This window comes from Dermacentor variabilis, chromosome 11 (genome assembly GCF_050947875.1).
Source record: "Dermacentor variabilis isolate Ectoservices chromosome 11, ASM5094787v1, whole genome shotgun sequence".
In the NCBI taxonomy this organism is placed as follows: Eukaryota; Metazoa; Arthropoda; class Arachnida; order Ixodida; family Ixodidae; genus Dermacentor; species Dermacentor variabilis.
The window spans coordinates 97,130,624-97,155,623 of NC_134578.1; the positions used below are offsets into that span (position 1 = coordinate 97,130,624).

A 25,000-nucleotide genomic window follows, 5' to 3' on the forward strand; every position below is an offset into this window, starting at 1 on the left:
AACGAAAATGGAAAACCAATATCCCTGTATACGTTCGCGAAATAAGGCGAAATAAATGTGGTGCTTTATAGTCGCAATCGTGACCACAGCGCTATGCCATGCAGAGAAACTTAGGATTAGGAAGCGTTCTTCGCCTCGAGTGAATGCTATTTCGATCGCAATTTGTACAGTGAGGGACAAAAGCTTTCAGATCGCACTAACAGAAAAAAATAACGTCGAGTTCAGTCCGCTGCACATGCACAAACAGGAACTGAGCTATGCACTATCATTATCTAGGGAGGAAGTGTGTTCATCTTCTTCTGGAATCTAACTCGCACAATCGACGACCGCGAAAAATTCCACGCGAAAATGAATCTACGCCAACTCGCTTGACTTTTCATCCTACTGAAAGAAATGTAGTTGGGTCTTTCTCTGTTACCAGTGGCATGGGTAGGCCATGGTGTAATTGAGCGTTTTCTCTCTGTGGATGCGGTCCACAAGCTTTAGTCCACGACTGTACGACGTACAAGGAACGCCCAACCTACCCTTGACGCACGTACATAGTGTGCTCACAAGAACTGGCGTACAAAATATGCGCTCAGCCAATTTCGGGTGATTCACATTGTTCGTACTACGCCACTTCTAACAGATAGTCAATACGGTGGTTCCGTGGCAGCACTTTTGAGCTGATCGGTGTGACGTAAGCACACAAAAAACTCCAAGGCCTATTTTAGGTGCACGTTAAAGAACGCAGGTGATCTAAATTTTAAAATCCCGTGTCCTCCGCTAAGGGATCCCTCATAGCTTACACTGTGACTTGGGAAAATTCTAATCCGAAGAACTGTTTTTTTGCACAGGTCATCCTTGTTTTGCGGCAATACGTTATTCCGTTACATAACATCTTCGTTGTCTACACCGTGATATACTGCACCCCACACGAACATGTTCTGAAGGTTCAGTTCTCTGAACACTGACTCCCCCTCCCCTTCCCGCCGCCCAAACTTCCAATGAATCTAACTGTACAATAGCCTTAAACTCAGCTGAGCGCGGAAAAAATCGATACATGTGCAGAGGAGGCAATGAGAAGTTTCCGGACGTGGTCTGCCACACCACTGTTAGAGCAAAGTAACTTAAAAAATATCAGGTGTAGATAATCATAAAGGTCAGTACGTCATTCTGGCACCACTGGAATTCTCAGACGCAGCAAACATTGAAATCAACTGTAATAGATACGATCATAAAAAAAAAAAGTCGGAGCATATGACTATGCACCTTTCTTGCAGTTGGAAAACTTCGTACCATTATCTTCTCTGACCAAACAGCTGCAATTACAAAGACTTATCGCTAATCAGAAATACGAACAATGCAATCGCGTTGTTCAAATGCAAGGCAGTGTGTGGCACAAACATGCAACGCATGCTTGAGCCGCACTGTGACAGGTGGAACTGGTTTTCACCAGAGACCATTAATGGTTACTGTTCCAAAGTGCAAAGAAAAATCCAAGTGTCGGAGAGGAGTAGATGTCTCAGCAGGTTCTTCAGTGGGAAGTATATATCTAAATACGACAGAAAAAGATAATAAAAAAGAGGAGGAAGGTACTGCCGACGCGCAGGTAACTCGAGCAGTGAGAATAAACAAAACAAAAAACGTCATACAAGCAGGCAGTAAAAAAGCTATGAGTGCACGCACTACGTATACGCAGGTGTCAAAAGTAATTTCCCCCAAAAACATTTTTTAAAAAGAAAGGGCATCACGCAGACCCCGCCGATTCTCATCGGTGCGTAGTTTCGCTCATTATAACCTATTTATAATCTATTTTCGTTGTGCCAATAGCCCACGACACAAGAACAACGATTTGGGCCCTGTCCTTCATCAAACCACAGATATTACAATTTCTATTTGCGTCCTCGCAGTTATTCCCTGATACATGAAGTACTCAGCACCATCGCGGTGCTCAACGATTTCGTGCAGTGGGCGTCTTGCTGATACCAGACTGGTTTCTCACAAGTGTCTCGCATCCGATTTGTTGAACGCGGCGCAGGCTTGTGTCACAAACTAGGACTGCTGCAGATTGTAATACAATAACTCAGACATGTGGCATGACGCATTGCCAAGCTGAACACACATGATGCCGACTTTTCTTAAGATTATCTCCTTTTATTGTCTTTCACTTCCATTCTAAGGGCAACCACAGCCGTCGTTACCAAGTTCTAAATACCGTGACAATGGAGTTCGCTGCTTCTAGCAGAGGCTTCATTTCTTCCTGTTGCTCGCAGAGTGGCGCTGCGCGGTGGCATCTGGCCACGTGATTGACGTACAGGCACTTGCAGGCGTAACGAACGAATACATTAAAGAGATCAACTATCGCGAACCGGAAGCACGTGCATACGCTTGAGCCCCTAACACCTTGACGGCAGATGATCGTAACGTTTTTCTATTGCTTCGTTTTTTTTTCTCCGTCAAGAATGAACAGAGCAGCTCTTGGCAAAATTTGAGATGCAGGTCCTCAGGTATCTTGGGCCGCTTGGCCTCTCCACGGGTCGCGACTGTGCGATATTGGCGGTAAAGCTAGAAAACGCGAGTTCGTTGAAACAGCCGCCGTCTTGAAAGAGATGCCAATGGCTGCGAGAGCTCATCACATGCCGACGTCAGCGCGCCCACGTGCTGAGACTGTCACGAAAATGGAGCAACAAAAACCGTTCGGCTCTCGGTGAATCGGGAACCCGCCGGTTTCGTGGCTCCAGAAAACGAGAACGCTCTTCACAGCACGTGCACACACAGGAAGATCGAAAGTTATCTGCCTGTTTTTATTTTATTTTATTATTTTACACCCCGCTGCCCCTGTGCAAGACACATCAGGCCACGGTCTATCTTCCGTAGGAGTCATATTGGATTCTGAGCCGCGCCCTGCTGATTCACTTCCGGTTCGCGGAATCTACCTGGTCTGGTAGAAGGCTGTATGGGCTGCACCAACACGCCTTTTTGTAAAATTACAGACTGAAGTAAGAGCACGCAATTATATGGAACTTCGTTAAGGTTATACTGATCTTCGTGTCTCACTGGGATGCCATGCGAAGGCGACGCAAGCATGGATGGAAGTGGGCAGCGCAGAATGGTACGGATCCAGTCTACAAGTGTTGAGGCGCTCAGTTTTTTTGATGACTTTCTCACGAAGGCAGACAATAAAAAGAAATATAATGTCACTTCTGATGGCAACCCTTCTATCTTTTTCTTGTGTTGTTTTTCACTGGTCGACCTGGAGTGGCCGCCGACATCCTGGAGCGAGTACTCGGGATTTCACCAATTCTAATCTGCCAGCGGAGAGCGAAAATGCTCCGCGGCGGATCATACCGGAAGTCCGTGCGCACACGTGACAGAAACGGACTTCCGCTCTGTACATGCACAAATCGCAGTCCCACAGCAAGCGGAAGTGGCGTATGCTTATCGTCCTGTTTGCGCGCGGACGCGAGCCTCGGCAGCGGAGCAAGTGAAAACGATTCGGCGCGGAGTGAGTTGAACCGAAACGACCAGTCCAAAGCGGGCACCCGCTCCAGATCGACCAGCGAAATCCGGATTCATCGCAGCGGAGTGAAAAATCCTGCTCTAGATCGACGAGTGAAAAACACCATTAGAGTGGCATTAGGCTTATTCAGATGTAGCACAACGCAAAGCACTCTTGATGCAGGCAGTCAGCAGCATTCATACAGGCTTCGTTTTCGTAGCAGCGCTCAACGCTATAGGAACTATCTTCCAAATAAGGCAAAGCCTTCCTGATGTTTCCAGACTGGTGGCTTCATGAATAAATGTTATTCATGTTGCCGGTGGGTCTTTCAGAGCTTCCTTGCGTTCTACTAGCCTGTCCATACCACTCGTAAAAATTTGGCCAGCACAGCACTTTCGTAAAGGTATAACACTACGCCATTTGGTTTCCAAAATAGAAAAGCGTTCTTTATTAACTCAAGCGATTGCAGTTGGTTTTGTTCGTTACGTTCTTTTTCTGCTCTCACATCTACCTGTACGCCCAGAAGATGACCTCCACCAGCGGCTTGTGGTATGGTTCACTCTGTACTGCTGGCAGTTATACGAACAATCTTCTTCTGTCCAAATTTTGTCCGACTCATTTCTTATGAATGTATTCGCACTGTAGAGCTTGCAGCTGCGTAAACGTATTTAGCTCCTCCATCTGTCCCTTTTATACAGCTGCGTAAATTGTTGCTCATAGTGGCTCGACTCTGACATGCAGTGCAAGAAACAGTCTCCGGAAACTCACTAATCATTCGTTTAGCAGCTGCGCCAAATGAAACGTGAGCCTTAGTTATGTCCAATATAGAGGAACTTCAAACGAAACATAAGAATGCAAAAATCAAGAAAACAGCTGCAAGAGCCATGGCCGTCTGCCTCTTTCAGAAAGCTCATACTTTTCAGCATAAGTAAATTGACGGCATATCAAATGACAACTGGTTTCTTCACAGTGAGAAAGAAAGGGTAAACACAGAGACCAATAAATATACATGGTAACAGTAATTAAGTACTTACACGCTCATCATCAAGAATGGAATGCCCTTATTCGGGACTTCAATGATTTCATCTAGAGCGCACTACTTCACAAACCTCATCCGGCCTCTGAGTGACGGCACTCATTTGAATTCATGACCGTTGTAAACAACTTCGATGACGCAACGCACGGAAGTGATCAGTGAGGCACACGGTCATCACTCTCAATACGGAGAGGTCAGTGAAGCAAAACGTACGGCACTTTTTGTTTTGTTCGTTTTTTTTAAACCGTTTCTTCAAGTCATACACCCTTCGTTTCAATATTCACGCAGCGCACACCGCAAAGGGCGCCAAAGTAAACAGAATACTTTTCTTCGGGCAGGTGGCTTTTAGGTCACCCCCTCCTCCCCCCGCCCCCCCCAAGACACTTCGCGACCGCTGTGCCGAAGCAACTAAGGAACGAGAGGCGCGCATTCTTCCTGTCCTGCTGTTGCGGAACGATCCCGCAGCCGTGGGCTGGGTTTCGCTTGACGTGGACGGCTCCCCACCGGCGCCCAGCGCGAGTCGCCGTTTGCATAAGAAGTCGACGGTTCCGCGCAGCTAGCCACACCGAAACATAAAGAGTTCCCTAGAAAAATTCTCAGAAATTACTCCGGCGCTGCCTTCGTACAGCTACATTGGCAGCGATGGTTACTGCACGTATTTGTCTAATCTTAGTGCTTGTGGTTTCAAGCGTTCGTGCCATGCTATACATTACGCTTCATCTATGTATAAGTTTTCGAACACTCAATTGTTATCTAAGCAGAACAAGGCAATTAGCACTTGCCCGCGCGAGTAATCGTTGCAAATATCTGCATTCGCAATGGAATCAAATCAGCTAAACACTTTTTTATAACGTACAGCTGCCGCTTCTGTTGAAAAGTAACCGGCATAAGTTCTGGGGATCCATTTTTCCTCGTGACAGCTCTCGCACATCTTTATGTGTGAACAACGAAATGACTAGTGATTCATCATTATTCTCCAACGCCTTCAACGCATACTTTAAGTCCGTTTTTATTAGCGATAATCATATTGTTCCTGCTTTTTCAAACATTCATCCGAATTGCCGCATTAATGATATCTTAGTTACCACAGAAGGTGTCTTAGACCTCATACTAAATCTTGATACAAAGAAAAGTGAAGCGCCTGATGGAATCGCCAATTTGTTTCTCGTTCGGTATGCCTTATGGACTTCACGATACCTTACTCTTATCTTCAATAAATCACTAACTTCTGGCATAGCACCTTCATCATGAAAGACGGCTAAGGTGCTTCCGTTACATAAGTCAGGTAGTAAGCAGCATCTTTCTAACTACCGGCCAATATCTTTAACATCATATTCATGCAAAATGCTAGAGCATATAATATACAAACACATTATGGAATTTCTTGAATCAAATAACATTCTAATGTACAGCATGGATTCAGACGCGGATGTAGCACAATAACACAAGTTGTCGAGTTCACGCATGACATAGCTTCTAACCGGGATAAGGGATTTCAAATTGACGCTATATTAATAGATTTTTCCACAGCTTTCGATACCGTACGTCACTCAAGACCACTGTCCACACTAAATATCATTCTTAACAACCCTCAATTAGTGAACTGGATAGAGAGTTTTTTTTGTCTCACTGCTCTCAATTCGCAAGCTTTAAATCCATCAATTCATCGGTGGTGTATGTGTCACCAGGCGTCCCTCAAGGATCGGTCCTCGGTCCTCTACTTTTCTTACTATATATTAATGATTTACCACGCGAGATATCACCTAAAATCCGAATGAATGCGGACGACTGCGTATTGCATGACATCATTTCATCTTCCCTTGATCGTGTTCGCCTTACTGAATCATTCGTCAGATCTTCCAAATGGTGTGAAACATGGCAAATGAATATTAACTTCCGTAAGACTGTCGTTATGACCTTCTCTAATAAAGCTAGCCCGTTCTTTTTCAGCTACGAATTTAATGATAATATCATTCAACGCGTTTCTGAATATCAATATCTTGGTCTCACTTTCACCACTAGCCTGTCCTGGTTAAAGCACATTGATTCCATTACGACTAAAGCTCTACAAAAACTCGGTTATTTACGTCGTACGTTGTCCAATTCTCCGCGCGACACTAAATTACTGTTATATAAAACTATTGTTCGCCCTATACTTGAGTATGGTAGTATCGTTTGGAATCCCTACAAGCTTTACGAAATAGACAGAGTTGAAGCCGTCCAAAGGAAAGCCATTAGATTTGTCTACCGACGTTATGACCACCAGTTCTCACCATCGTCAGTCATGTCCTCACTCAACCTGACATCTCTCGCCGAACAACGACACGTTAATTCTTTAAAATTTTCTCACGGCCTTATTCACTCATCTTGTCGCCTCTCCAGTAATGAATATATCACCTTTGCAAAAATCTCTTCTAGTAGGAGACATCACGCGCTTAACATTACACCCTTTTTTGCACGCACTAATACGTTTAAGTATAGCTTTTTCCCTCAAACAATTGAAAATTGGAATTCGCTACCAGGAACTAACCGTTCTCTCCCATTAAACGAAGTCTTGTCTGTGCTTTCAACATTGCGCTTAACTGTCTTTCTTTGTTGCCTATTGTATTTTTTTGTATTATATCGTATTATCCACTCCTGCTATAGCCCCACCAGGGGCTGCAGTATGTGAAAATAAAATAAGTAAATAAATAGTTTGTTGAAAATTGTCGATGTCACAAGTCGTACGAAGACAAAAGGACCAAATCAAAGCGAATCCATGAGTACCACTACATGGATACTAATATTAACTGTGTAAACTTGTTCTGAACCAGTAGAATATTACGTTACGAATGTATAATTTCAGTTGCCTTGAAAATATTGTACTTATTAAGGCGAAAGCCTTCAGTGGCTCGTTGCGATGGGTAATACCTCAAAAAAGCGGCGTCTAGTCGAGTGGTTAAAAACATATCATCTAGTCGAGTGGTTCAAAAAAAAGTTGACGAGTGATGCAAGAAATGCCGTCATCAGCAATAGCTCATAACCGAAAAAAGAATAACATAGCCTGGAATGGCTCGTACCCCCATAAGCAAGCAAAGATGCAATGGCTGAATATAAATGAGGACAAAACAAAAACTTGAGAAGGAACGAAGGAACACAGAAAGAGAGAACAAAGAAAGAAAGAAGGAAAGAAAGATAGAGGGAAAGAAAGAAAGGAAGAAGACGGAAAGAAAGAACGAGAAAACCTTTAGATAGTGCATTGGGTGCTCGCATGTCTCGTTGAGGAAATCGACCTACAGCGCAATACATTTACTTCACACTGCAGCTCGTTATGTCTTGCAACAAGTCTCACCCCCCACCCCCCCAATTGGATAACTTAATGCAATACCACGTGTGCAGCAGGCTTCTGCCTTCACGTGTTACCGGAATATAACATGCTGCCGATATTTTTCTTGCTTTCTATTTTCATTTCATGTCGCTGTTATAGTTATAACATTGTATAACTTCTTCGCTCCTTCCTTGTTATTGTGTAGCGCCCTCCCTCCTTCAGGCAATCCTCCTCCTAGAGCCTGTGATACAGACGAATAAATGATCTTTTAAGTCATGATGTCACCGTCCTATTAATAGTCCATCCTTACAACCTCTTTAATGATTACCACGTTAGCAGAAACGCCATGTTTGCAGCTTCCCTAGAGACTATAGCGCCAAAGTTATCTCTATTAACTTTTGCAGGGAACCCTATGCACCAAACACTTACGCGACTCTCGACTCCTTCCAGCGTGAACCAGCACGCTGACGTTAAAAGCAACGTGACGATTAGCTTTAGTCGCCACACGTACCTGTTTGCACGCACGATGCGCCTGTTGTACCTCGCCGAAGCACAGCACAATGCAAGCCTCTAAAAGGGACGAGCGTACAGTCTCCAGTGCAAAATGCGACAATATCTATAAAAACCGCTTGAAAAAAAAAATTTCGACGTACGGTGAGGACAAAATCTGTTGGAAGCATGGAAAAACAAAACTTGCTTGCTTGAGCTGCTCGGAGGGTGCCTACAATTTCCATGTGGCGCAAGGGGCATTAAAGGCGAAAAATCCACGCAGAAATTCCTCGGGGAGTTGTCTAAGTATGCCTAAGCATTGTGCCACTTGCTCATCTCAGCGCAGCCCCGTGTCATTATCAAGCTTATGATACGACCCGTATCAACCCTCATCAGTTGTTGTCAACCTCATCGAGCATGATCCGACTCTTATCAACTCTTATCGGTCCTTATCAACCTGGATGTCCAGCGAAGCTGTTGCAAAACCACCACTACATTTGCTGAGGGGGGTATGCAATGCTTTACCGATGATTCGCATGCTTGTTTTGAGCTTGTTCTTTACTGAATCATGCTGTTCTGTGTGTTTTATCGGTGATTTCAATGAACGTATGCACTGTTCGCTTCGATTTGCTGAGCGCTTGCAGCCTCGGCTTTACGTGGGTATGAGCCATTGAATTTTTTTGCTTGCTTACGGGGGTATAAGCCATTGCTTACGGAGGTATGAAGCATTGTTTAGGGGGGTATGAGTCATTGCATTCGTATTACGTGACGGATCGACAGGATTCTTCTTGGGTAGGCCTGGAAAAGCTTACGCATTTAAAATACGGCGCTGCATGGCCAAAGTATCCGGCTCCCTGTCAGCGGTTCAAACTTGAGATCGTGACTGCCGCAACTTAGGGCAATGTCGACATCTCGGCGAGCGGGTCGCGCAGCCTGCGCGAACGTGTTTCTATAAAAGTACGAACGGATAGTTCATGTGTGATAAGCGAGAAACGCTGGACTCTACAATGACTTTAAAGGCTCGACAGCACCGAAACAATTTTGCTATTCAGGCCTCCATACACGTCAGGTTATGTTCTCTCTTCTTTTGTATTTTTGAATGGTATGGGAGCGTGGGAACAACTCATCAACACCAGCAATCACCGAACCAACCGTCGAGCAGTCCGCGACCATAGCCACTAAGCAACCACAGCCGCCGTGGTTGCTTAGTGACTATGGTGCCGGCCTACTAAGCATGACGTCGCGGGATCGAATCCCGGCTGCTGCGGCCGCATTTTGATGGGGCGAAATGCGAAAACACCCGTGTACTTAGATTTAGGTGCACGTTAAAGAACCCCAGGTGGTCCAAATTATTCCGGATTCCCCGCTACGACGTGCCTCATAATCAGAAAGTGGTTTTCGCACGCAAAACCCCATATTTTTTCAACCACGGCGGGTTCCCCACTATTCTCAGTGAGAAGAAACCGATAGAGAAGCGCCAAACCTCGCGAAAGAAGGATTTGGACATAAATGGATTGTGCGCTCAAATACCTGTACGTGTTGCCTTGCAGATAATTAAGCACTGTTTGTTGTTCCATTGCGAAATTCCGCAGAGAACAGCGCCGGTAATCGGCACAATTGCAGATCGCTATATAAGCTGATCCGTTACGTACGGGCGTCCTATGTTGAGCTATTCGGCAAGGCTCTGTCAGTAAATCCCGGAATGCACGGTTCGCCAAGAAACGTCCACTTTGAAAGATAAAGAAAGCGTTCGTCTCTGCCAGAGTAGTTCCTGGGGGCAGACAAAGTCCATCTCGCACCAGCGGATGCTATTACGGCTGAGCTTATGCATATGCATAACCAGCTTATGCATAAGCTGGTTTTGCCGAACGATGACTCTTGCGTCACCTTACACTGTCAACTAAAGACCCTTCAAAATCTACTTCCTCATTTTATTTCTCTGTGTCGCGATGTAGCAATATGTTGCATAGAGGTCACTGCGAACCCGCTATTTTGAAAGGCAGTAACTACAAGGACCTCGATGCTCTTTAAGGTTACCACAAATCGCAGAACAGGGAACGGGCAACGCAAGGATTGCCTTCCTCTTCACGTATCTTCGATTTGCCGCACGCGCGTACGCCCCCGCAGATTCGACTGAGCCAACTTTGACTATTGCGTGCGCCACACCATTTGCTGGGAACTGACACGTGTTATGAAGGAGCATACTGATTCTAAAACTGTTTACTCTTGAGCAGTTCCTCCCGCCAGAAACGTGCCCACTTTCCTGCTGAGAAGGTCAGGTGCTCGCGCGCCTCAAGCTTTCTCTCTTTTTTCCGCCTTCCTTCCGCAGGCAGCCAGGTGGGAGAATAAAAAAAAGCCGGCGAGTTCAAAGTTCGTCGCCTGCTTCGAAAGTCGTTGCGGGAACGTTGAGTGGCACACCGCTGTTTCCAAAGCCAAGCCAAGCCCAGACTAAGCTCGGAGCGTCGCCGCCGCCGCTCGCGAAAGACCCGGGAGGTGTGTCAGTCAAGGACGTTACACTCGGCGTGGCTTTTGGACTGAAGGAATCTTGCTTTTCTTGGTTTCGTCTCCGGGCCCGAGCAGCGCGCATACATTAACGGGATTCGCGCGAGGCGCGCCTCTTCAAGGACGCATATCTTCATTCCGGCTTAACGACGCCGCTACGCGCAGCCGAATTAAAGTTAGCGGAATTCCGCATAACGCGTGCGCAGTGCCATCTCTGGCGTTGTCGATCGGGCGAGCTGATATCTGAGTAATGGACACATCTGAACGCGAATTGACGAGGCGGCATACGGGACACGACGCCAACACGAAAACAAGGGGCACGCGCGGCGCGCGCGTCTGAGCGAGCGAGTAAGGGAATAGCTGAAAGAGTGAGAGAGTGACTAAACGAGTGATAAGTGAGTGAGCAAAAAGTGAATGAGCGGTACAGTGAATGAGTGAGGCGGTGAGAGAGTAAACAAGTGAGTGAGGGATGCAGTGAGAGCGACTACATGAGCGAGCTATAAGTGAGTGAGTGAAAAAGCGGATAAGTGAGTGTGTGAGTGAGTGAATAAGCGAATGAGTGATACAATGAATGAGTGACAGCGAGGAGTGAATAAGTGAGAGAATGAGGGAGCGAGAGTGACTAAGTGAGTGAGCGATAAGTGAGTGAGACAATGGATAAGTGAGTGAGCGAATAAGTGAATGAGCCACACAGTGAAAGAGTGAGGCGGTGAGAGAGTAAATAAGTGAGTGAGGGTTGGAGTAAGAGTGACTACATAAGCGAGCGATAAGTGAATGAGCGAATAAGTGAGTGAGTGAGTGAGTGAGTGAGTGAGTGAGTGAGTGAGTGAGTGAGTGAGTGAGTGAGTGAGTGAGTGAGTGAGCGAGCGAGCGAGCGAGCGATAGTGCATGGCGGGCTCTCATTGCGCCCGTTCATGTTGCCAACATCGCCCGAATAGCAAACAAGCCGCTCGCCTAAACGATGGTAGCAGAAATTAATTAAACTACTAAATTTCCAGTAAACAGTAGCAAGCAACAGACAGCACCCCGCCTAAGAGACAGCAGATTCACCAAGTATACTACCGCTCACCGAAATCAACGGTTTCATAAAAATGCGGCGCTACCAATTATTCTCGACAACAGCTAGTCGAAGAAGCGACGAAACAAAGGCTGAAACATGATTCCTTCCACGAGTAAACCACAAACGAAAAGCGAGGAGAAGTCGCGGATTATTTACGAGCGGCAGCGCCGAACACCGGTTTGTTGTCCGTTACTCGCGCGCTTTCCGAAAACATATTGTTAAAGCAATATCGCACACACTCGAACGGGAAAAACGGAAAGTGTGGCGAACGCACTCGGACGTTGAAAGGGACAAGCCGGCCGTAATGGGGGTGAAAGGTCGTTGGCTCGATGCCCACATACACGCATCTTCTTGTCGGCACAGGAAAACCGCAACTCCACTTCTAGCGCCTTGTTTTTTATGGGCTAAATGAAAACGACACGACTGGCAGCTTTGGTAGAAGTGATTGAGCGCTTGTTCACCATATCAGGCTTACCGTACCCTCGGAAAAAAAAAAACACGACTCCAGCATATTCTAGGCTGCGCCGTAAGCAGGCAAGCGATTTAACGGTCTGCTCAGTTACGGTGATTCAATGCCCATTTCAGAGTGCTGTCCCTCGTTCCTATATAGTATTCACACACGTATATTGTTTATTCTTTTTTTCCGGGGACTGCTTTTCTCTCTCTCTCTCTTTCTATCTCTCTCTTTCTCACCTACCAAGAACTGTTTAAACTACAGCTATATATGCGCAAGGCGCACCTTCAGGTATCGGAAACATTCTCGAATGTTGTCGCCTTATCTATATCGATAGCACCTCGTCTGTAATTAGACTGTTTGCGCGACGCGAATATTGGCGTACATTCCAGAACGCGCGCGAGCGCCAACGATAACGCCGGAATGTACGATCAGCGATGAATAAATAGCCGACGCATCTGACGCGTGGATCGGATTCCGACGGTCGCAGCTCGCCGCTGCGCTCTGCACCGAGTGTCACTTGTTTTTCTGGGCACAAGCTCACCCAATACAAAAAGGGCAAACTACTTAACTACTTAAGTAGCGCCTTTGGCGATGTTTCGTTCTTAAACGTTACGACAACGTGACAATTAACTGACTGAGAACGCTGACTTCGCACTGGCGCTGTCCCGAGTTCTTGATGTGCCGCAGACCGAGGCAGGTATACAAAGGGAAGGTCTGTGGGCCCCCTCGCTTCGTAGTCGCGCTATGTCCAGCTATACGCATGTTTCTATCACTGTTCTTCCTCTCGCGATCTTTGATCCCGCGCGCTTCACGAAGTAACCTGAGTCAACTAGCGCAATTCATTGTGCTTTGCTGGCACTACACATGGGCTTCTAAAAAAAAAAAAAAGAAAGAAATGGCCGAAAGGGTTATAAACTTCTTCCCTTTTCTTTTCGTGTTTTCCTTTGCTTTCTTTCTTTTTCAGTGCAAGCAGAAGCTTACTTTGTTGTCCTGAGCGAATTAAATGCTGCACTGGGCTTAGTTTTCCATGAGAACAGGGGGGGGGGGGGGTGGGGGATGTTGTACGGGCGTAGCGTGAAGTGCGTAAGTCGATTACGGGCTCCACAAAAATTATTGAAAAAAGGCGAGCGACAGCAACTATACTTAATCGGGTTGTGAATCTGTAAGTTCGCAGCCTCTATTTCTTTGTTCGTTTTTTTTTTCTTTTTTTCATCGAAGCTGTTCAGGGAAGACACACGACAGTTTTTGTGCCTCCGAGGGCGACGGCGTGGTCGACATCAAATGCCAATGCAACGGGACTACTGTCTGTGCCGCAACTGTGATATTAAACGTAGTAAATGAATGATATAATAAAAGGTGCTTCGCGTGTATTTCACCGAAATAAAGAACCTATATGCGCGCGTCAAGTGCCCCGTGACGCCAGAAATCCGGCGTCGGCGCCTTGCGTCCAGCGTCGCTTTGACAAAAAGAATTTCGAACCACGCATACCCAACCACGCAAGCCCTCCATGTGGCGCAAGGAAATTACTGAACCGATTGAATTTCTCAAAGTAGAATACGAAGAAGAATGGTAAAGTACGATTCACACGCAACCTTCATGCGTGATAGCATCAGATTATAATTTGAATATGCGAGGAAACCTAATCCTGTTACGCGGAAACTCGAATACAAAACCCTTTTAACGCGATAGCGTTTTCCAGCTGCCATTTGAGGTCTGTCTCAGTAGGAGCGACGCGGCCCCCTCGGTTCCTCGCACAGCATTAAAAAAAAAAAAAAAAAGCTCGGCTTCGTGCATAGCGTTCGCAGCCTGCGTTTTCCGGTTAGCATTACTGTTACATAAGCTGCAGTTATTGCCGGGAAGCGGGATAACCACTCAGGGATCTTTGAATGCTAACGCGTTCCACTCTTAGTAGCAAAGCTTAAGCGTCCTCCAATTTTATTTTTACTACAAATCTGTAACTTTTGTTTCCGGCGTCGCGTTATAGCGGCCATATGCGATGAAGCTCAACCAGGAGTTTGTGCTGCCGCGACGGTGAAAGCTGACGCCCTGGTGCTGCAACGCATCATCGTGGGCGAGAGCTGTCACTCATATAGCAGCCAGCCACGCCCACTCATGTGTTCTTTACCGTCTTCGTGTATCCGCGCCACAGTGCTCAATTTCCTAGATAGTCAAACTAGCACAAATAACCGTCTAGTCCACACGTAAGCATAAAGGCAGGAACGACTCTTCAAGCGACATTTGGAACGTGGCGAGCAACAATTTGAAAGGGCCAAGTATTTAGTTTTAAGCGCCACTACAGATTCGGCCCACAGATCTGCCGCGTTACTACGGCAACAGCGCAAACGGCGGGATAAGAGAGGCAGACACACTGCTCGTTCTTTGAGCTGCCACCGTCCTTCTATGCTATCTATCCCCTAGCAAGAAACGTTTTTTGAAAATTTATTACACTTACGACCCGCTCCAACTTCACCTTCGGATTTTGCGGGTTTCCACAGTACTGACTTCTTGATTCAGTACCTCTATATACGCGTGGGTCCGGTGCTCCCGTAACAACACGTCCAGGGTATGAAATGAGATAAGACACGACCTGTCACGGGCGCTCGTGTTTTTCTTTTTTTTTCTTTTTAAATAAGCGGTATATACAGCCTCCGCCCTTTGACAGTTTGCAAATGCGTCGTCCGCGCACGAACAAAACGGCGCGGGCGCCTTACAACGGACACGCAACTCAAGGACCGCTCGCCGTCGAGCTTAGCGTGAGTCTCTGCGTCGGCGTGGCCGTGGTCCTTGGCTTTTCACCCCGCGCTGGCGAACGCGCCAGCCGCCAGAATACGACGGCGTTGACTGCGACGTGTACTGCCCCGTTCCTCTTGGCACGGACAGCAGTGTCTAACCCTTCGACGATGACCGCGGGGGGGGGGGGGTGGACAAAAGAGGAGGGGGTTGTAATTATTTATGCTTTTCCTTCCCGCGCCTAATTATCGCCATGCTGAGAATTCTGGCACCGTCTCGCATTATCGAACGCAAATTACAATTACGACGAGCCGCTGCTGCCTGTGTGCAGACGTTCTCTCAAGAAACACTGCTTCTCGGCCGACCCTGAACGCTGGAATCAAACGCCTTTACCTTTTTGTGCTTTTCTTTTTCAATCTTTCTTTCTTTTCTTTTTTTTTTTTTGCCTTCCGCAGTGGTTAGGATAATAAGCGTTACATTCGGGCAGACGGATCGTCTTTGCATCTTCTGGCAAACTGCTTCTCCCCCACCTTACAGATTCTTGCCCAGTCTCTCACGAGAAGAAAGCGAAAAAATTGCGTTCGGAAGCCAAAAGGAAACCTGCCACGCGTCTAATTTCATCACTTAACTTTATTCATGAGCCGGGGACCCACGTTCTCCGCTGTAAAGTATGTTCTCAACCGTGAAGAATGTTAATCCCCGCTACGAAGAAAACGCGAAACCTTTAGTGCTTGAGGCCGTGATTTAATATTAAATACCTCTTTTTTGTAGTTTTGTCCTTTGCACCAGGTGGAATATTTAAAATAGATTAGATTGTGCACTTACATAAAGCATTGCCTAGAACTAGCGCATCGATCACGTAACTCGACGTGCTATTCAAGAGGTTTTCCTTGAGCGGTCGTTGAAATTTCCCATTTTTGATGCGTGCCTTTTTAACTGTAATGTCAAGGTTGTAATTTATGTACTCTGAGTTTGATATCTAATTTTGATAAACCACTTTGCGTCGTAGATATACGGGTGGCAAGAACTACAAGAAAGGATTTTCTCGCGGCCCCCACGGTCACGTAACTATTGCCCCCGACTGTACATCACCAATGTCTAACATTCGTGTACCGCGTACGGGCGACCATTACTGCTTCTATGCTGCACAGCGAAAGAGAAATAGAGAGGGAGAAGGTTTAACAAGTATCTTGAAAGGCTAGCCTAGCGACAACATGACACTACAAGCGAAATGACGGCGAACGAAAGAAAGTAAATGAGGTAAAAAAAATTCACGCGTCATCCGGTCCCTGCGAAAGTAGATGCCCAGCGAAGCTGTTCGAAACCACCACTACAACTGCTTAGAGGGGTATGCACTGCTTTACTGCGTTAGACTAATGCGCAGTAATGGTAATTTAGCGTAATGGCAGTGATTGGAGTATTATGCTAATTTCTACAACATGCCTCCGCCCCTAGCGGTGCTCCAACAACATAGAAATCGGTTGCTAGGCTGGTTCTTTTATACGCGGAAGGCTAGTGACGTCACTCCCCACGTCGCAAGCTGCCGTCGCCGAGGCAGCCTTCGCAACACTAATATTTGCCCAAAGACGTATGCGGGGAGCGCTACGCGTTTCGCATTGTTACCAGGAGCGCCTCATCATCAATCGTGCGGTCCGGACGATTGTTTCGTGCTTGTTCTTTATTGAAACGTATGCCGTTCTGTATGTTGCATGCGTGATTCCAAAGAATGTGTGCACTGTTCACTTCGCTTCACTTTGCTGACAGCTTGAAGCCTCCTCTGTCCTACGGGCGTACGAGTCACTGCTCCTGACCCTGCACTACCGCCGGGATCGTCCCACATGTTTGGTGGCAGACGCCGACGCTACAAATGTCGACCAACTAGACGCTAACAGGTTCGCTGTAAAACTAAGCGCGCACATCAATACGCACGCGCGCTCATAATGCACTGCCATAAATGAATTTTCCAAATTCCAAGTGAAGCGTGGATCTCGCAAAAAAACACTACAAGCTCTTTCTTTAGTGAGGTGCAGACCAGAGGCAAGACGCTGCCATGGTCTGAGAACGTCCCGCAACCAAGTCACGCCTGGGGTCCAACGTTCTCTCCTTTCACGCATTATCGCTCGCCTTTTCTCTCTCGCTTTCTCTATGTCTCCCTTACCCCTGCCCGCACAGCGCTGTTGAGGTACCCTCTCAAGAGAGGCCGTTAGGGCGCTGCACTTTTCTCTTCCTTTCCTAATTTCAGTCACACACACACACACACACACACACACACACACACACACACACACACACACACACACACACACACACACACACACACACACACACACACACACACACACACACACACACACACACACAGACACTATACAAAGGCAAAGGCTCACCTGATCCGGTCCGGGCGCCTTGTACTCCGGCTCTATGTCGCCGAGGCCTAGCGCCTCCCTCCGCTGCTTGATGGTGAGCTTGAGGCAGTTCTTGATCAGCACCGACCTCTCTCGCGGGATGCACTGCAGGGTCTCGTCCTCCAGGAATCGCGGCGTAGCCTGCGATGAAACCGATTTGGTTGAGTGACACATGAAGCTTAAGGCACCAAAGGAACGCTCAGACTATGAGAGACTATGAGACTATGAGTTGGAGGGGTGTGGATAAATTTTTTGACCACCTAGGGTCCTTTAACAAACTCCAAATACAGGTTGCAGAAGAAAACATCTATATGCATATGCGAGCTTCCTCTTCTTCCATGTACAGGAGCGTTTTTTGCGTTTCGATCACCGTCGTCGAAATACCTCGGCTAGGAGTCAAACTTGCGACGCCGTGCTCAGCAGCCTCAGCCTAGCAACCAGTCATTGCGACACCGCGGCGTGTCAATGTATGCCAGTGAGCGGTTGGTAACTTTGTGGGAAAGACGCAAGATTTAGCGAGTCTTTAGTCACCTTAACCTTAACTTTGTCTTTCTTTTTGTCCTAGCAACTTATTTTGTGACTTTTATGGTGACACCAATTGCCAATACATCTCCCTGGTTGAATTTCGCGCCGCGCTTTCGCCAAGTTCTATGCAATTGCCACCAATTTATTCCGAGTGGAATAAATGTGCCTCCATTTGTTGCAACTTCGAAATATTGTTGGTGAGCATTATGAGTGCCTCAAAGGTGCTTTTTCTAGGCGAAGTACAATCTTGAGGTCTCATATCCGTTTTCGAAAATTAGAGGTTATTATTGCGATTATACCATTCTTTTCATATTAACTCCAGTTTGGTGTGCTGCTAGCTAAGCGTTCTTGCCCATTCTTGGCCGATACCCCACAATGGGTATGTATCGGACTAGACAAAAAAGTGCAATGGGCGAGAAGTGCAAAAGTCGGGACACTGAAGCCGAGTGGGGAAAATATTCACGCACAAACTCCTCTGGGAGTTGTCTAAGTACGTGTAAGCACTGTGCCACTTGCTCATCTGAACGCAGCCTGGCGTCATTATCAACCTTACGAAACTTGATCCGGCCAGTACAGACGACAGCGCCGCGGCGACACGAACTGCTGCCGACGGCGGCGCATAAGGTGAACTGATGACGCAAGCAAACTGCTGCAGGTGGCTGTACCAGGTGCCTTGGTGACGTTCCGATCATTATAAGCCGTTATCGCCCTTTAGGGTCTTATGCATCCCCGTCGAACCAGTGTGAACAGTGATCAACCGCACTCCGGCGGCGGCTGCGTCTGACGCGGTCGCGAGGGCCGTATCTAGAAAGCGATCTGCGATGGCGAGAGAGAGCCCCGACTGCTGACAGCCTTGTGTGCTCTCAGTTTTCGCCGCTGAGTTGGCGTTGAAGGGAGAGGCACGGGCCCCAGTCTTGAAAGAGATCTGCGATGGGGGCTCAGTGGGGCAAGTGCTGACAGCTTCGTGTGCTCTGTATGCTCGCCGCGCACCCCGCGTTGAAGCGAGAGGCAGCACGAAGGTGACTTCGCTCGCTGCTGCGGGCACTATGTTGAAAGCGATCTTCTTACGGGACGGACGGACGGACGGACGGACCGTTTTTCTCGTTGGGTAAGCGTAGAACTGCTTGCACATTTAAAAGAACCGGAGGAAACTGGGACTTGAGCGTGCATTGAGCGAGGTTGGGTTTTCTTGGCCTCTTGCCTGCTTGTCCTGCTTCAGAGTTCACTGCGCTATAGGAGCGTTGACCTATTGATAAATGATGTCGGCTACAAGAAGGTGTGTAAAAATGAATTTCATTTCCGTCATAGTGCACAAACATTTTCGCAATGAGCGTTTAGTTTTGCATGATATATATATTCAACATTTTCGCATTTCAAGAAGTACACCGACGATTGCGGCACTTCCTAATGCGAAAATTCAGCGCAGCTCTATACGTGTTTTCATTTCGCGATATATTAGCTGGCCCGGACAGTCTGTCTCGTGCGGCGCGTTGCAAATCGAGCGTAGTGCGGCGCGACTGCCTCTCTAATCCGTAGATCGCCAGAGCCAGCGCGTGGGTGACGCGCGGACGCGATTCACAGCAGCCACCGCCGACAGACCACCCAGACGACGTGGGCTACTCTGGCGCTATCTCGTAGCCATCGTCGCCGCCCTACGCTTTTCCTCTCACGCTTTTGCCATATCCTCCTCCGCTTTCCGCCTCATGGTCCCGCTGCACCCTCCTCCTCCGCCTTCCTCCTCGCGTCTTTCATCTCCCGCTGCGCTCCGCGCTGGCTCTTTCATGCTTTGTTCGTTCCCTCGGTAACGTCGCCGCCGACGCCGACGGTCGCCACAAGAACAGGCGCTTAAGAGCTGCGCTCTAAAAAATTGGTTAACACCAATTCCCACATAAGTGTGGGATCCGTGCAGTTGGTAACGAACTTGAAGCAATAGAAATCTCGCAATGACCACTAGAAAGGGGGAATTTTAGGTGACTTCAGCCGTAAGGTGTGTCGCTACATTGCTTGAATGCTAATCGCATTAGTGTCCTTAGTGCCGGATGCATCGTGAGATGAGTTCTGTCGGACATTTCCTTTTTAAGTCTTTTCGCCTCCGTAGCGATAGGTGAGTGCTCCGGGCATTCTACCGCACACCACCGCAATTTGTAGCGGCTCTTCTCGACCCTTGGTTTTGCTGTCACTGTACTGGTTATTCCTTACAAGTTCTGTCGGTACAAGACCTGTGGTGTAAAGACGGCGACGATCAATCGTAGTCATGCATCTTGTCTGAAGTGAAACCGAGTTCACTTTGCGCTGGACTTACCTACAGCAGCTACCTACTCGCCCACCAAGGTATACGCTGCTAAGATTCCGTACTGGTCATCAAAGCATTAGAATCTTGTGCTGCTGAGATGCAGTCCTGGGGACGTATTCTCGGACGATCGCTTTCCGCGATATCCATTTCAGTGCGCACTTATTGGCTGACTGAGCAAAACGGGATGAGCTGATTGGATAGTTGAGCAGTACGTCCCGCTAAGGCGGTAGTATCGCGGAAAGTGATCAGAATCAAAATTACTTTTACTCATGACAAAAATTGGGATATTTACATGGCAAGTATATACAGAAGGAGGTGCCTTAGTTGGAAACTGTAATGGGACCTTCTGAAATTGTCCGACAATACGTCCCCAGATCCCCGAAGCAGTAGAATCTAGTGCTACTAAGATGCCATCCTGATTACCGAAGCATTAGAGTCTAGTAAGCCCACTGCATGATGTATGCTTTCGAATTTTCCGTGCTTCGGCAAGCATTCCTACCTTAAGAAACTAAATTTTCTTGCCCAATAGCCTCATCAGGTTATGTTTTTCTTTAAGTGCCACGTTTCCCTTCTGTTGGCAAACGTGGCGCACCTAGTGGCAATACGTACGGCTGTGATCCTGCACTGTAAAAACTGTTACAAAGTTACACATTTGGACATTTTTCTGAGTAATCTGCCCTTTTCGAATGAAAAAAAAAATGTATGTCTCAAATAAAGCTCATTTGTCCCAAGTAAGGCTAACATGACGCCTTTACTGATAGTATGCCGATAATTTAGGCCAATCCGAGTAACACTTACATAAGTAACAACACATTGTCTGACGGCTGCACCAAGTGTAATCTTATGCTGTATATATATATATATATATATATATATATATATATAGCATAATGGACAAATGAAGATAAATGTATATTTCGCCCTAATGGCGAACACAGAAAGCGACATGAAAGTTTGGCGTTGCACTCTAGCTCCCCGGAAGGTGTTTTGGCAATACGCTATGCTCCATGTTGACGTTACGCGGCATGCGACGCAACTGCTGCTACGCAGTAAATACTGCCCCCTAGCAGCTACCAGGCGTATCACAACGGTGGCGTGATGAGCACCGAAAGCGACGTTGCAGGCGTCCCGCTTCAGTGAGTGGTGCTTGAGATTAAGGCCACTCCATCTACGGACCACTGCCATTGGTAAGGCGCCGCCACTGCTCCGGATGCGCGGAGGCGGGCGCCATCTGGATGGCATTGTAAGGAACGTAGCGGGGTGCGCCGCTCCAGCTAAGAAGGACCTCAAACGGGAGATGGAAAAGGAGTTTGTGTTTTAGTTTCTGTGTAACATAATTGTGTTTTATCGTATATTAATATTATAATCCGACGCTACCATATCTGTAGGTTGCGTGTAAGTCGTACTTTACAATTTTTCTGACGCACTTTACATTGAGAAATCCAATTATTTCAGTAGTGCCTCTGTGCCACGCTGAGGGTCTGCGTGGATCAGTAAGCGTGGTTCGGTATCATCTTTCTCTTGCGGACATCGGCGAAGCAATTTCTGCGCAGCGCCCAGTTTAGAGCCGTTGCATTGGGCACATCACAAGCAAAGAGCGTGTCTGTGCGTATCAAATGTCGCGTCAGCCCCTTGCGGAACCACTGCTTCTGGGCTCACCGCACGAGCCACCGCTGTGAATGTAAGACTACTGTAGTTCAAGCGAGAGCCGTACCCAGGAGGCGTCGCAGGGCGCCCAGGACGCCTGGCTGTGCGCCTCGTCCTCCTCCTGGGGCCTCCACTCGGCTCCCGTGGTGGCCAGCGCCATCATGGCGTCCCGGTGCAGGGGTTCCTGCCGCGAGCCGTACATGGCGCGACCTCCGGTGGCAGACGGCGGCGATGCGCCCGCACTGCTCCAGCGGGTCGGCCGATGCCAGGGCCACGCCGATTGGGCCCCGAAGAGGCTGCGGCACTGCGAAGAAGACGGGACATTCGATTCGTGGGTTGCGCATAAGTAGATTAGCTTTGCGCTGGCGGTACCTCCACCGCTAAAGAATACCATGCAAATGCCACGTGCTTGGGAACAAGCGAAGGTTCTTTTCTTGAGCCAGCAAGACCAAACGGCGCATTATACGATAATAAACGCGCAGCGGATTTCGATGACCAACGCGTCTCGCAATGGTCATCAGGCACGGAGGCGAATACTTGCAGAACAAAGCTATGTTTTCTTCAGGGGCGATATTTCTTTTTGACGATCGCGTGTAAAAAAAATGGAGGACGCTTAAGCGTCGCCTTCAAGAGTGGAACGCTATAGCGTTATCGCACGTCGTTCGCAACGCCCACTCATTCGCTCAGCATGCTCTTGACGAGACAAAGAGGAGAAGCGGGCGAGTGGCGCGCCACCTGTCGGTGCAGCGCCGTACAATGCGAGGAGGGGGTCTTCTGTGTCTGCCGCAAGATGGTATGCGTGCGCTCCAAGCGCAGAAGAAATGTAGCGGGAACGTACTTCGCTACTCGTTTAACTGCGACTTCTGTAATTTACATGCTCATAATTACCTATATACACCGCAGTATAGCTTTCTATGACACGTTTCTAAGGCAACACCGCATTCACTAGAGGCGCTTTTGTCCCGCTTTGAACCATCGAACTCATGGCTTAGCGTCTCCGTCTCACACTCCGGAGACCCTGGTTCGATTCCCACCCAGCCCATCTTGCAAGTTGTTTTTATTTATGAATTGCCTTCCGGGATTTTTCGCTCACGGCCAACGCCGCCGATTTCGACGCCGACGGCCAGAAAGCGTTGCTGGCACTGCGCGAAGATAGCGAGCGTTGCACAGCGCCTCAAACAGTCAGTCGGATACGCCACGCCTCCGGTACCGAGTCATGCGAAACGTCGCCTCGGAGATTGTATCCCCCGATAGCGACAGCGTCTACTAGGGAATATATATATATATATATATATATATATATATATATATATATATATATATATATATATATACCATAAAGAATAAATGAAGATAAATGTATATTTCGCCCTACGCCACGACGACACGCCAAATTGTGGGGAGGCAGACAAATAAATCGGTCGCTTCGAAATTCTGCATTTCAGCGTCCAGAGGATGCCCAGCAGGCTAAGACGGACGCCGCGCTCAATGACTCCGGTTTAATCGGGATCGCCAGGGGTTCTCTAACGTGCAACCAAAGTACAAGAGCATTTCTTGCGTTTCGTCCTTGTCAGGATGCGGCAGCCAAGGTCGCGGATTGAGCTCGCCGCTTCGTACTCGGAACACGAGCGCCACAACCACTGACCTACCACAGCGGATGGTGTAACTCAACTGTGCGGGCAGAGTTTTCCAACCATCATTACCATCAGCGCATATCTGTGGTCACCATTGATGCGAAAGACTCGCCCAGACGGCTCCCCTCAGCCCTGTTGTGCGTCAGCTTTGCCTGCATCTCGCAATTCTGAATTCTTCTTCACGTCTTGTCAACGGCACTCGCCCCGATATCATAACGAACCAGCAGTTCTTTACGCTACATGTGTGGCATGCACAACTTCATATTTCTGTTTCAATTGCGATTTCCTTGTTGTTGTTTTTTTACATGACAGGAACGAGCAATCATTAAAGGATACTGCATTAAGTAGCTCCACGATGCGAATGGTACCTCGACACGGTGGAACCGACTATTAACACACAGATATGAACAGGACGATTGAGGTACATCGGTAGAGAGAGGTACCATAAGAATTGAAATGGAATTACGGTAACATACGAATAATACGCACAGCCTTCTCATAAGTAAACAAATACAGTCAAATACAAGCAAACGTTTCGTTATTGCTATAGGTTACATATTAGCCCTCTTGTTATCTCTCAGTACGTTGGTGCCACTTGCAGCTCACATTTAAGAAGCGAGAGTTTATCAGCAATTTTGCATTCAAGGCATCGCATTGCTTGCGTGTGTCAGAACGTCCGTAAATTTAACAGCCTGTAAGAATATTTTTCCAAGGAAGGCGACTCCCTCTTCTAATGTCTCGCGTGGCCCTCATCATTTCGTTATCAGGGGAATAGAATGTGTCTTACCATTATCCGCGTGGGAAAAAAAAACATGGGAGGTAAGAGAATTTCAGCTACCGCTGTCAATAACACCGAAAAATAGCATATATATATATATATATATAAGCGAAGACGACGTGATGGCTCTGGTAGAAGCAGAGAAAGTAGGCGTGGTGAATGAACTGAGCAAGTGCAGTACCGATTTCTGTGCATGTTCTCGGCACCAAAGCTGCCTTCATGTGGTCGGTATACAACAAATGTACCGCAACATGGAACAAGTGCTTCACTTCCGATAATTGTGCACTGCGAACAAGTGCGCTTTCATTAATGCGGTTGTGCCGAAGTGTTTGCGAGTTCACGCGCCATGTTCATGCGCCATCGGGGAAAGTCTAATTAATGGAAGTTCACTGAACTTTTTTAAAAACTACACGCGTCCATAGAACCTGTGGTATGCGCGAATGCCCTTTTTACAGCGACGGCCAGCATAAAGCTTCATTTCACGCTCCTGAATGAACCGTAAACCAGCGAAACAAATGGCTACGCGAGTGAAGAAATACGCAAGTCAGCGCTGGGCTTAGTGCTGCAATTTTAAATATATTATTGTCTCAAAACAGCAAGTAAAGAAAAGCAGGTAGATACCTATAAACAAAGGAGTCAGACAGGGAGACACAATC

General features: G+C 47.5%; 1 protein-coding gene across 4 annotated transcripts in view; it reads right to left on the reverse strand.

Moving 5' to 3' along the window:
* LOC142563902 (cyclic AMP-dependent transcription factor ATF-3-like) overlaps positions 1-25,000 on the reverse strand; it is an 85,341-nt gene that overhangs the window by 16,184 nt on the left and 44,157 nt on the right. For all 4 annotated transcript variants that reach the window (XM_075674601.1, XM_075674602.1, XM_075674604.1 and 1 more), the window contains exons 2-3: positions 22,000-22,236; positions 17,450-17,608 (exon numbers count right to left, since the gene is read on the reverse strand). In XM_075674601.1, coding sequence (XP_075530716.1) covers positions 17,450-17,608; positions 22,000-22,236 — 396 coding nt within the window. The remainder of the gene's footprint in view (positions 1-17,449; positions 17,609-21,999; positions 22,237-25,000) is intronic.